Source organism: Carassius auratus, chromosome 46, assembly GCF_003368295.1.
Source record: "Carassius auratus strain Wakin chromosome 46, ASM336829v1, whole genome shotgun sequence".
Taxonomy (NCBI): Eukaryota; Metazoa; Chordata; class Actinopteri; order Cypriniformes; family Cyprinidae; genus Carassius; species Carassius auratus.
Window position 1 is genome coordinate 18272066 of NC_039288.1, and position 12664 is coordinate 18284729.

General features: G+C 34.8%; 1 protein-coding gene across 4 annotated transcripts in view; it reads right to left on the reverse strand.

Annotated features, from left to right (window-relative positions):
• The window catches only part of LOC113064454 (CBP80/20-dependent translation initiation factor-like), a 64095-nt gene that overhangs the window by 31528 nt on the left and 19903 nt on the right, over nt 1-12664 (reverse strand). For all 4 annotated transcript variants that reach the window (XM_026235313.1, XM_026235312.1, XM_026235314.1 and 1 more), the window contains exons 7-8: nt 12209-12281; nt 3255-3331 (exon numbers count right to left, since the gene is read on the reverse strand). In XM_026235313.1, coding sequence (XP_026091098.1) covers nt 3255-3331; nt 12209-12281 — 150 coding nt within the window. The remainder of the gene's footprint in view (nt 1-3254; nt 3332-12208; nt 12282-12664) is intronic.

A 12664-nucleotide genomic window follows, 5' to 3' on the forward strand; every position in this document is an offset into this window, starting at 1 on the left:
ATTGGGACTATTATGAAATCGGTTATGAAATGGTATATTTCAAAATAAATAAAATAAAATAAAACAACTAAATAATTTTATTAAAAAAAAATTAATTAAATAAAATACAAATAAAACAACTAAAATAAAACAACTAAAAATGTAATTTAATTTAAATAAGTGAACAAAAATAAATAAAATAACTTAAACTAAAATAAAAATAATTCAAAAGTAAAATAAGTAAATAAAAAAAATGAAATAAAATAATTTTTTTAAATAAAATAAAATCATTAAAAGGTAAAATATGTAAATAAAAATAAACAAACAACTAAAATAAAAACTTAAAATAAAAATACATTTAAACAACTCAAAATAAAAAAATTAAAATTAAAAATAAAATCATTGAAAAGTAAAATAATTAAATTTTTAAAAAATCATAAAAAAACATAGGGTTTAAAGCTGCGGTAGGGAACTTTTGACGCTCTAGCGGTTAATAAACAGAACTGCTTGCGTCTTGCGGAAGAACATCGTAGCCGGAACTACTTCTCTCTGTTTATGTCTATGAAGAATCACAAAGGTGCTGGTTTACTCCGCCGCGGTACCCCCGAAGCAATCTAAAATAGTCTGAATATAAAGACTTATTATAGGTGCAGCCTAGTGATTCAGGACAAGATAAAAACACGGTTTGGAAAATGGATTCATGGTGTACTCTCTTATTATATATATTTTTCTACATTTTGAACACAAACAAAGTTACGGACCGCAGCTCTGATTGGTTATTTTGTTACCGGGAGCGATGTATTTCTGCAAAAGGCAATAGGACACTGGGAGGAGCCAGAGGAGCTTGATTTATTCACAGATTATCTGTCTCATATTCTACTGTCAGGACATAATGACAGGTTTAACAAATATGTACAAAATATATATATATATATTTACAAAAGTTACCTACTGCAGCTTTAAGGGCAGCAACAGGCATCTGAATCTACATAATACTGTGTAAACCAGAGATATGTGGCCGTAAATATGAGAAGACCGGATGGCTTTGGTGATGAAACAAGCTTAACAAAACACTTTCTGTGAGCAGCTTGTGCATTGCCTTTGCCAAAGATCCTTGAATAAAAACAAAATGCTGTCTTTTATGATGTTTTGGTGTCCGTATCGTCCCTCTCTCTTCGATCGTGAAGGTCCACATCATTCCTCATCCAGAGCATGAACAGGGTCTTGGTTTATTTCAGTCCATCTGATTGCAGATTTGAGCCATCAGCTGCAAATCCTCTTGATATTGAGCTTCTTGAATCAGGCCAAAAAGCCCACACACACCTGAGAAGCATATCTCTTTGCCTGCTGTATGTACATTAAAACATGACTTAACTTTGAACTTTTCTTAAGTTTCTGGCTCTTAATGAAGTCAAACGGCTGCTGCTTTCCTGTGAGATTCTGTCAGCAAAATGCTGCAGTTCATAAAGTGACTGCAAAGATGTTTCGATTCAGCAAGCTAATCTAAAGAGAGAGAGAGAGAGAGACAGCGGGAAGAAAGAAAGAAAGGCAAGAAGCGATGCCAACAAACAACTCGACCGCAGAGTCCTCTCTGGCAGGAGCAAAGCATTGTGGGTGGCCAAGACCAGCAATAACAGGCTGAAAAAGCCTTCTGTTAGAGGAGTGGGAGAGAAAGAGAGAGATGTGGGAAGAGAATCATCTCATGTAGTGAGCAGCGGCGCACACACACACACACACACACACACACACACACACACACACACACACACACACACACACACACACACACACACACACACACACACGGTTCTCTAGATTGTCTTTTCGCATATATCCAACTTTTACAGTCAAAGCAGACATACCCTTAAACTTTCCAAGTGTTTGTAAGGCTACTTACTGTTATGAGATGACTTACACAATCAATTATCATAAAATTCACTCTAATATCTTACAGTAAATAACCTGAACATTTTAAAAATAAACAAATAAATTATTTTAAGATACTATTTATACTTTTTTATATTATATATTTATTGTTATATTTTTATATTCATATTTAGTCATTTAATATATATTTAATAACACAATTTATAATTAAATATATAATTACAATTATACACATGCATATATATATATATATATATATATATATATATATATATATATATATATATATATATATATATATATATATATATATATATACACACACACACATATATACAGTATATATACGTAATTCAGTTTATTATATTTCAAGAATTATGTTTGTTTATATATTAATATTTATTCATTATAATTTTATTTTAAATTATATATTCATTTAATTTTAGGATAAATATTCAGTCATTTTATTGTTTTTTCATTTTTATTTATTTACTGTTTAAATATTTCAATCTAGTTTATTTATATAATCAGTTTTACCTTTTTATTTTAGTACATCAAGTAAAGTTTAAGTTTTTATATTTTATTTAGTTAAAAAAATGTTTATTCATTTATAAGTTGGTTTATTTATTAATATTTATTCATTAAATTTTTTTTAATTATATTTATTTAAATGTTCGTTACAGTCTTATTAAAAGTTTTTTTTTTTCAGTTTATTATAGTTTTTTTTTTTTGTATTTTATGGTTTTAGTTAACTATAAAAATCCTGACTCATCCAGGCATCAAGAGCACTAGTAAAGTTTAAAGAATAAAAAGCCTTTATTCTCATATAAACCATCTACTCTGTTCCACACGTCCCGTAAAAGCCAAAACCTCAGCGTTAACGTCCTCGAACCCTGTGGCATCTCAAGCAGACATGAGAAGCGTCCTCTGAAGACATGCAGTCAGACTGGCTTTCACACACAAGGACATCAGAGCCACGACGACCAGAGCCTTTCTTCACATCAACAAAGCCACGAATAATACAAAGCTTTTGCTTTCTTTCACCCTCCGCTTTCTTTAGACCAAAATATTTTCTTTTTTTGCCGTTTCTTAGCAACTGGAAATTACAACAGAGCACTTTTCCGATGAAGTCAAAGTCAAAACGTAAAAGAAAAAAAGTGGAAGTGCTGTTCTAGATGAAAAGAGCCGATTAAGAGTGAAGAACATGCAGAGTGTCAGGGTTTACACGGAGCACAAACACACGGCTGATGCTCTCATTAACACGTGTGGAAAAGTGTGAGCTGCTGTTTTCTCTGCTTTACGAGTCTAGCGTCAGCGTTGTGTATGTAATGTGTGCGCTAAACAACTGGAAGAGAGTCGGACAGAAACATTGAGACCGAGCGACTCACCGGCGGTCATTTCTGCGGCGACGAAACAGTTTTTTCGTGTGTGCGATCTCAGCTTCATTAGGCAGAGGAGGGAAAACCTGCAGAAAGAGAGATAAAATAACATGAGAAATGCTAAAGCTAAAAAGTATTTTACAGTTTGTAAACAAGCATGAACCTCAAAAAAATTAAATAAAAAAAATATAAAAAAGAGAAAAAAATATTTAATAAATTAGTGCTATATATATATACATACATACATACATACATGCACACACACATATATATATATATATATATATATATACACATACACATACATATACATATACATATATATATATACACATACATATATATATATATATATATATATATATATATATAGCATCAATTATGCAATTTTAAAACATTTTTAGTTATTAATTTCAGGAACATTAAGAGGGTTATTATTTTTGTGATAATTATTTTCATGATAATTATGCACATTTACCCAGAAACTCTCATTACTGTAATGTTTTGTTTTATTTCTCATTGTCATTGTTAATGGTGATTTTCATAACTGTTTTATATAATTAAACAACAATTTAATTTTGGACAACAATTAAAAAAAATAAAATAATTAAATGCACATTTCATACATATATTTAAAAATACTTTGCAAATTACTACACACTTTTTTCATTAAAAAAAAAAAAAACACTTTAGCTTTATATTATTATTTTTGATAAAAGTGTCAAATATGACCCATTACATAACAGTTTAGCAATGATTACAATCCATTGAAATACAGCTGGTAAAAATCAAGTCCCACCCTTCATTATTCAGTGTTTCACGTGAAATGACGTCATGAAGACTTGTGTGTGTTTGTGCATGTGATTCAGAGCTCAGAATTCCTGGACATCATCTACAAAACACACCACAAACTAGAGATAAAGAGAGAAAAAAAAAACACTCTTGGATACTAAAGGAGGATAAAACGCCAAAGTTTATCGACAAGATCTGGGAAACAAGCACTGGTGCATGATGGGTAATAAAACCCTAAACTCTGACAACCTTCCATTTCACAGCATAATGGAACATTCTTGAGCTCTGAGCTGCGGTGGCAGCATTTACACACACACACACACACACACACACACACACACACACATCTCAGGGTTTCTCTTTCTAACCCTTCTGAGGCTCTGAGGCCAAAACCACTGTGTGCTGATTGGCTGTCTCTGATTGGACACAGATGTGGCGGGAGATTAGTGTAAATGGCTGCTTTTCCTCATCGGTCTGGTAATGAGGGCTTCTAACGCTTAACCCCGCCCCCGCACAGAAACCCTGCCAAAGCCGGACACAGAGAGTCGCCAGACATCACATTTATTAGAAATGACAAAAACAACTGAAACTTAAGAAAACACAACCATAGGATGTATTCATGAAAATAAAACAAAATGATAAAAAATATACACACTTGACTGGCTCAGACTAAAGTGAGAAATACTGTATATATATATTTTCACTTTGTATACAAATACTCCAATGATGCATGAATATTTTTATATTCTTAACGGATTTATACTTCATATTTATTATATAAATACTGTATATATGCAAAAATAGAAGCTTAATTTCGCCACAGAATACAAAAAAAATATTTAACTGTGACTTTTAATCTCATAAGTATTTTTATTTTTGTTTTTCTTGCAATTTCAAGCAGTAGAATAATAATTTTGATTTTACATTTCCTCAGATTTATTCATTTTCATCTCACGATTCAGATTTTTTTATTCCTGCCTTGGAAAAAAATAAAAAAAATAATAACTGCATATTTTTTTATATATCATAATTATTTTTCCTTGCATTTGCGAGTTTATATCTCAATGCAACAGAAATAGGCTTCCATAATAAATACTACAAGTCAAAAGTTTGAAATAAATAAGAATATATAAATAATATTATTCATAATATAATATAATATTCAATATTTAAATAATTTACTAATACAGATGAATACATTTTTGCAATACAGTAATGAGATGTGACTATACAATTGAGCAACGAATACAATCCAAAAAATACACAGATGGACAAGTCCTTAAATTTTTCCAGCTATTGTTACACATGCCAGAAATCCTGAATTCAGAGAATTAAATCTGATGAGTGTTTAGATATCAGGGTCAGATGTCCATATGTAAAATGGTAAAGTCTCATCTTATAATCAATTTGCCGTTTGCATGCATGAAACCGGATCTGATGTGTGCCAGATGCATCCATCTGACAGTGTAAATGCAGCCATAAAGACTTGTGAGGGTACAGCAGTAATTTTGGGTTTGGTCCCATCGGAATCCATCAAGTCTATGAGTTTCTAAACTTCATGAGGAACGTCCTTACGAGAGAGGCGGGTCCTCAAGCGTGTGTGTGTGTGTGTGTGTGTGTGTGTGGAGCTACTGTTGCAGTCCTGCAGGATGTCACAAGTTGGACGTCTCCGCTCTAATGTTCTCCAGATGATAATCGCAGCCACACCAAACACATTCAGACTTCAAAGCACCGAAATATGTCAATATTTGCACAAGCGTGAAACCGAGGAAAGCGAGGCACGAGTTTTCGTTTGCCGTGATTAAAGCCCTCAATTATGATTCACGCACAAAAAAGTAAACTATTGCAAGCAAGCACAAAGAAATCAGCTTTCTTCGAAACGTGTTTTAAAACACATAAGGAATGCGATGAATAATCTGCAGGGAGGAGACCTCGGTTTATTTGAAATAAGGGCTGATTGTTTTTTTTTTTTATGTGAAACAATGTGAATGAGTGTGTATGTCCTGCGCACGATGCATGACGGATCAAAGTCGTTGACACACAGATACACACACCACACCGTTCGGCACATCCCTGCTGAGCGTGACCTTTGACCCCGGGCTGTAGGATTGTCGGTCAGTGTGCATGCGTGACTGCGGAGGGTGAGAAGTCGGGAGGAGTCGCCAACGGCAGGAAACTTATGCATAACACCACATTCCAGAGGTCAAAGGTCACAATGGAATTCATGCTTACAGAGTGGGGAATGATGACTCCTCCCACTCTGACCCGATTGGTCTGCACAGAGATCCAGTGATGAGGTAATGATGATGTAACAGTGAGATTATGATGTCAAGCAAATATTGAGAGACATATATATATATATATATATATATATATATATATATATATATATATATATATATATATATATATATTTTTTTTTTTTTTATAATATAAAAAATTATATTATGTATACACACAATATATAATGTATAATATAATAATATAATATCATAGACAACATATTAAAAATCTTTATTTAAATATTTTTTAAATTTAAATTGACAATTATATTAAAAAAATACAAAGTAATTATTTTAAAATGTGATGTGAGAAAATTCAAAAGAAAAAAACATGCTGCATGTGTTTTACTTGACTTTTTGAAAAGCAATATTTATTAATTCAAATTATCCACCAAATATGATACACAGAAAGACTTTCTCTTCTAGCCAGTGGAATGATTTAGGGGTCCAAGAGAGCTCAGATTTGACAAGGTGGGTAAGATCCCAAAATCATCATGACCATCACTGCTGACGAGATCTACTCACAAACGAGCTCAACATTCACTCGTGCCAATGACACAAACCTCAGATGTTACTGAGGGTTTGTTCACAAAACAGATCAAATTTCATGCTTTTATTTCGCTATTCAGACCATAAACAAGTCAACGAGATACAATGCGAATACAATAAAAATAAAAATCTGATATTTGCAGGCTCTCCGAACAAAGCCAGAGCGTCCCGTGTGAGATCTGTGATTCTAAACTTAGCAGAGAAAGCTCTTTGTTAGCATGACTATTGCAGGATGACTGAAGCCGTCACCTCTGGTATTGACGTGACCCTTTTCCTGAGTCTGTGTCATGACATTCTGGATGAGGAGGGAAAGTGACACAGGAATTCCTGCGCTGCTAACGGATGGAATGAGGAAGACAATGAATCATCAGTCAAAGAGCCGAACGCTTGGCATGTGACTGTGAGCAGAGAGGGAGCGAGAGAGAGAGAGATACACAGAGAGAGAGAGAGAGAGAGAGGGAGGGAGAGAGAGACAGACAGAAAGAGAGAGAGAGAGAGAGAGACTGGACGCTTTCAATCAAACCATCTTAGCTTCACACACACACACTTGAAAAGATTTCCAAAGAGAAAGAAAAAGAGGGACTGAGAATCCGAGTTCCCACACCTTCAGACCAATGAATCTCCGTTACTTTTTTAGCCGTTCATAATCACTGTTTAACTTAAACTATATGATAATTGATTTCAAATAAAATAAGTATTAGATAGAAAAAACTGTTCCAAGTTAAAAACAACATTTCTTATTTTCTTTGACAATACAAATAATTCAAATAATATATGTATATCCTCAACTTAGAATATTTCAGGTTAGCTACCAAAGCAATATTTTTAATTTTCATACAAGCTTTTTAATTTTAAGTTGAAGTACAAAAATTACCAAAAGTAACTACACGAAAATTTATATCTGTTAATTGAAATATAGATGAAATTAAAAAAATAAAAACCTAAAAATAAAAAAATTAACTAATATATATATATATATATATATATATATATATATAGCAATATTTGCATTTTCATTTAAGATTTGTAATTTTAAGTACTAAAATGCCTAAAACTAAAACTGAAATAAAATTAAATAAAGCCAAATAGAAACAGAAAAATATAATACAATAAATAGAAAATAGAATAAATTATGAAAACAAAACAAATAAAAATGTTAAAAGCACTACCGATGACTAAAAATGTAACTAAAATTAACATGAAAAATGAATAAAAAAATGCCAATTAAAATATAATAATAAATACTATAATAGCACAGGTACATAAATAGTGCTAAAATAACTCTGTTACTGGATAAACATTTGTAAGATGCATTTTATAGAGTTTTAAAATTGATATCCCTGATATTTCCAGATTTTGGATACTCTGAGAAAAATCAGTCAAGATTCTTTAACTCCTTAAATGAAGTTTAGCACACAATCTCAGACAGTGACCTGTTTCGTGTGTTTACAGCAGCAGGAGCTTTATGTTCTTTTGGACATGTCTTCAGCGTGTGTGTTGGTCTGGTTGCCGGGTAACACAGGTTCGAGTCTCTGAGTGTTTATGATGGGACAGACATCATCTCTCTCAGGCCCAGTTAGGTAAAGATCCAGAGCATGATCTCACACTCAACCACGGCACTCAGACACACACACTCAACTGGGAAACAAAAACATCCCTGCATTTTTAGATTCATAAACATTAAAATTTAACAGGTTGCTATTCAATTGCTAGTGCATCCTATTTGGTTCCAGAGCATTGCTAGGCAGAGAGTTGCTATGTGGTTGCTAGGCTGTTCTGGTTTGTTACCAGGGTGTTGCTATGTGGTTACTAGGCTGTTCTGGTTTGTCAACAGGGAGTTGCTATGTGGTTACTAAGCTATTCTGGTTTGTTACCAGGGTGTTGCTATGTGGTTACTAGGCTGTTCTGGTTTGTCAACAGGGAGTTGCTATGTGGTTACTTAGCTATTCTGGTTTGTTACCAGGGTGTTGCTATGTGGTTACTAGGCTGTTCTGGTTTGTTACCAGGGTGTTGCTATGTGGTTACTATGCTATTCTGGTTTGTTACCAGGGTGTTGCTATACGGTTATTAGGCTGTTCTGGTTTTTCAACAGGGAGTTGCTATGTGGTTACTAAGCTATTCTGGTTCGTTACCAGGGTGTTGCTATGCGGTTACTAGGCTGTTCTGGTTTGTTACCAGGGTGTTGCTATGTGGTTACTAGGCTGTTCTGGTTTTTCAACAGGGAGTTGCTATGTGGTTACTAGGCTGTTCTGGTTTGTTACCAGGGTGTTGCTATGCGGTTGCTAGGCTGTTCTGGTTTGTCAACAGGGAGTTGCTATGTGGTTACTAGGCTGTTCTGGTTTGTTACCAGGGTGTTGCTATACGGTTACTAGGCTGTTCTGGTTTGTCAACAGGGAGTTGCTATGTGGTTGCTAGGCTATTCTGGTTTGTTACCAGGGTGTTGCTATGCGGTTACTAGGCTGTTCTGGTTTGTCAACAGGGAGTTGCTATGTGGTTACTAGGCTATTCTGGTTTGTTACCAGGGTGTTGCTATGCGGTTACTAGGCTGTTCTGGTTTGTTACCAGGGTGCTGCTATGTGGTTACTAGTCTGTTCAGGTTTGTTACCAGGGTGTTGCTATGCGGTTACTAGGCTGTTCTGGTTTGTTACCAGGGTGTTGCTATGTGGTTACTAGGCTGTTCTGGTTTGTTACCAGGGTGTTGCTATGTGGTTACTAGGGTGCAGTTGTTTAGTAAATTATCAACATGACACAACTGAAGCACAAACTCTGAACTCTCCCACTCTCACTATGAGTAACAGCACTAGTGATGCATTAATAAGACACTGTATTACTCTCTCTCTCACACACAAACTCTTTAAAATAGTTGCATTTTATCTCTAAAGCGCCGGGTTTCGTAATAATCGGCCAACAAGCATCCACCCACAAATTCCACAACTCCCAACAGATTATTCCACATCCAAGATTTCTCCATTGACCTCCTCTTTCCAGCATTACGACAAAGAGAGCATGAGCGCAGGTAGGAGCTGTGTGTGTGTGTTTGACAATCACAGGAAAAGGAGGGGTGTCTGACCTCCTCATTGTTGTGTGTCAGATCTGCCAGTGTCTCTTTCGCTCTCTCTCTGCTCCTGACGGGCCGCACGTAGTTTACGGAAGTGAGTGCTCAGTGTCTGTCCAACTGGAGGCCTTTTGTTCTGCAGGAACTAGACACGTCTACAGTATCTGACCCATCGCAGACAGACCACTGATCACAGTCTCTCTCTCTCTCTCACACACACACACACACACACACACACACACACACACACAATACAGACACATGAGTCAAAACATATGACGCAAAAAACTTGAACTTTCACCCAGACACACATACACACTTTTGATTGATTTAAATAAGGTCATGCTATTGATTCCTGTTCTTTTTTTTTTATATAAATTATAATGACTATGAAACTGATTTGGAAAATAAAATATAAAGTTAACATTAACAAAGATTAATAAATGCTGTTAAAATATATATTTATTTTTGTTGTTTAAATTAAATTACATTTAAAAAAATGTTGTTTATGTTAACAAATGCAATGACTGATGCTAACAAATGAGATCTAATTGAAAAGAGTTATCGATTTAACTTTAGGGTCAAAGTACAGTTAAATAAATACACACACACACACACACACACACACACACCTCCATCAAGACGGAAACAGACAGACTGACTCTGACCTTATTGGAAATGAAGCCTATTTTGTAGGAATGATGGGAAGAGTGAACGTGATAAAACACACACACGTACACACACACACACTTCCTTCTGCTCTGTATTAAAGGCAATCAAAATTTACAATGCGCAGAAACATCCGCTCACAATGACACACACATACACCACAAACAAACAAAACAACAGCCCACAATAAAAACACGCCAGCCAAACACTCAGATAAAGTGTGTGTGTGTGTGTGTGTGTGTGTGAGAGTGTACCACAGGGCATGTGAATCTGGCAGGATATAGTGTATCAGGTGACAAACAATAGAGTTATTAAAATCATTCACCTGACACACACACAGACACACACACGGTTAGAGAGTTCATGGATTAGAGATGGAGACTGATTGTGCGTGTGTGTGTAACTAAAATGAATTATTCATGCCAACTATTTTTTTCACAGGACTCTGACATGAGAAGATTCTTCAACTCATTATTAACACCTGTCAGTCATGTATGCAAATGAGCTCTGTTGTGATTGGCTGACTTCTCACAGTCGTCTAGACCCTTTTCACAGTCTGTGAAGATGATTCGACATAATATCATCATTAACCTAGTTTTATTTTTACATATAATACACATGTAAGATTTCTTTTAAAGAAATGTATATTTTCAATCAGTATCTCTATAGACGTTTAATCAACTACAATTACGGAAGAAAAAAAAAAAAAAAAAAAAAAAAAAAAAGAGTATAACAAAAAAAAGTGTTTATTTTAACATCCAGTGATCTGCACGTCTGCCTGTAACGTGTTTAAATAAACAGACGCACATAAAATCACAGAGAACAAGGGAAAGACAGCAGATCACTTGAGTAAGAACAATGGCTGGCATCACACACACACACACACACACACTCCACCCTGTCTGCCAGCACCGCGTCTAGACGCTGCCCGCAGATGACCTTCTGACCCGCCACTGCCACCCTAACAACATCCTGCTGGGTCTGGGTGGATCGAAGAGCTCACCAGCAGCCAGACACACCAGAGAGAGAGAAAAAGAAACCTATGCTTTCTGGCAGTTTATTGGTGATGACATTCTGAAACCACTAGATGGCGCCACTCCACTAACTGAATAGCAGCAGATGAGATGGTTGTTTGTTTGTGTTAACTATTTGGATGAGTTTGAGATTTTTTGTTTCTCGTTAGATCAATGATAGCTTAGTAGATTTAAATCAACTTTTATATTTAATATATTATATTTTGCTATAGCAGATCTTAAATATGACCTTAAAATGCACCTTAAAATGAAAAACAGACTACTGTAACAACTTAAGATTTGCATATACTGTTCGGGAATGACTGTATTAAAACCTTAATTCTGTGTCTCAGAACAAGAGAAATGCAGACAAAAGCCAATTTAGCTTGAATTAGACAGATACACTAACACCAACTCAGAAGCCTGGAGTAAATTTCATACCATTCAGTGTAAATGACACATTCGTGAGCAGGAAATGCCATTATGCACGAGCTAAAATCCAGTAATATCACACACACTGTCATATCATCCCTTCACCACTAGATGTCAGTGTTGGATCAGTTAAAAATAAAACACCTTCCGGCATCTACAGTAGTTTCTTACCGGCAGGAACTTCTCCATGTTGTCCAGGTCAATACCATCATCATCATCATCATCGAGTTTGCCCTTCATCATCCTGTGAACAGACACACATTGACATGAAGGCGTCCCGCCAGACAAAGACACTGCATGCTTGTTTATTCTTTATTCTTTGACACATGTAAACAACAACACAGTAGTATTAGCTCTCATGTATAATAATGTGCTTTAAAGTTTCCATACTAACTGACTAAATAAACCAAGCCCTAAATATAGTGAGAACATGGAGGAAAAAAACTGATCAGTTTTATTCAGAGACTCAAACGGAGCAAAAAATAGGCAATTTGGTTCAGTTGATGACAAAACGTGATGAAATTCTAATACTTGTGATGTAAATCAATTAGATCTTTATAATAGCATATCAGATACTTGATACATCCTTAAAATGATAGAAATATCAGTCATCACTCTGTATCTCCA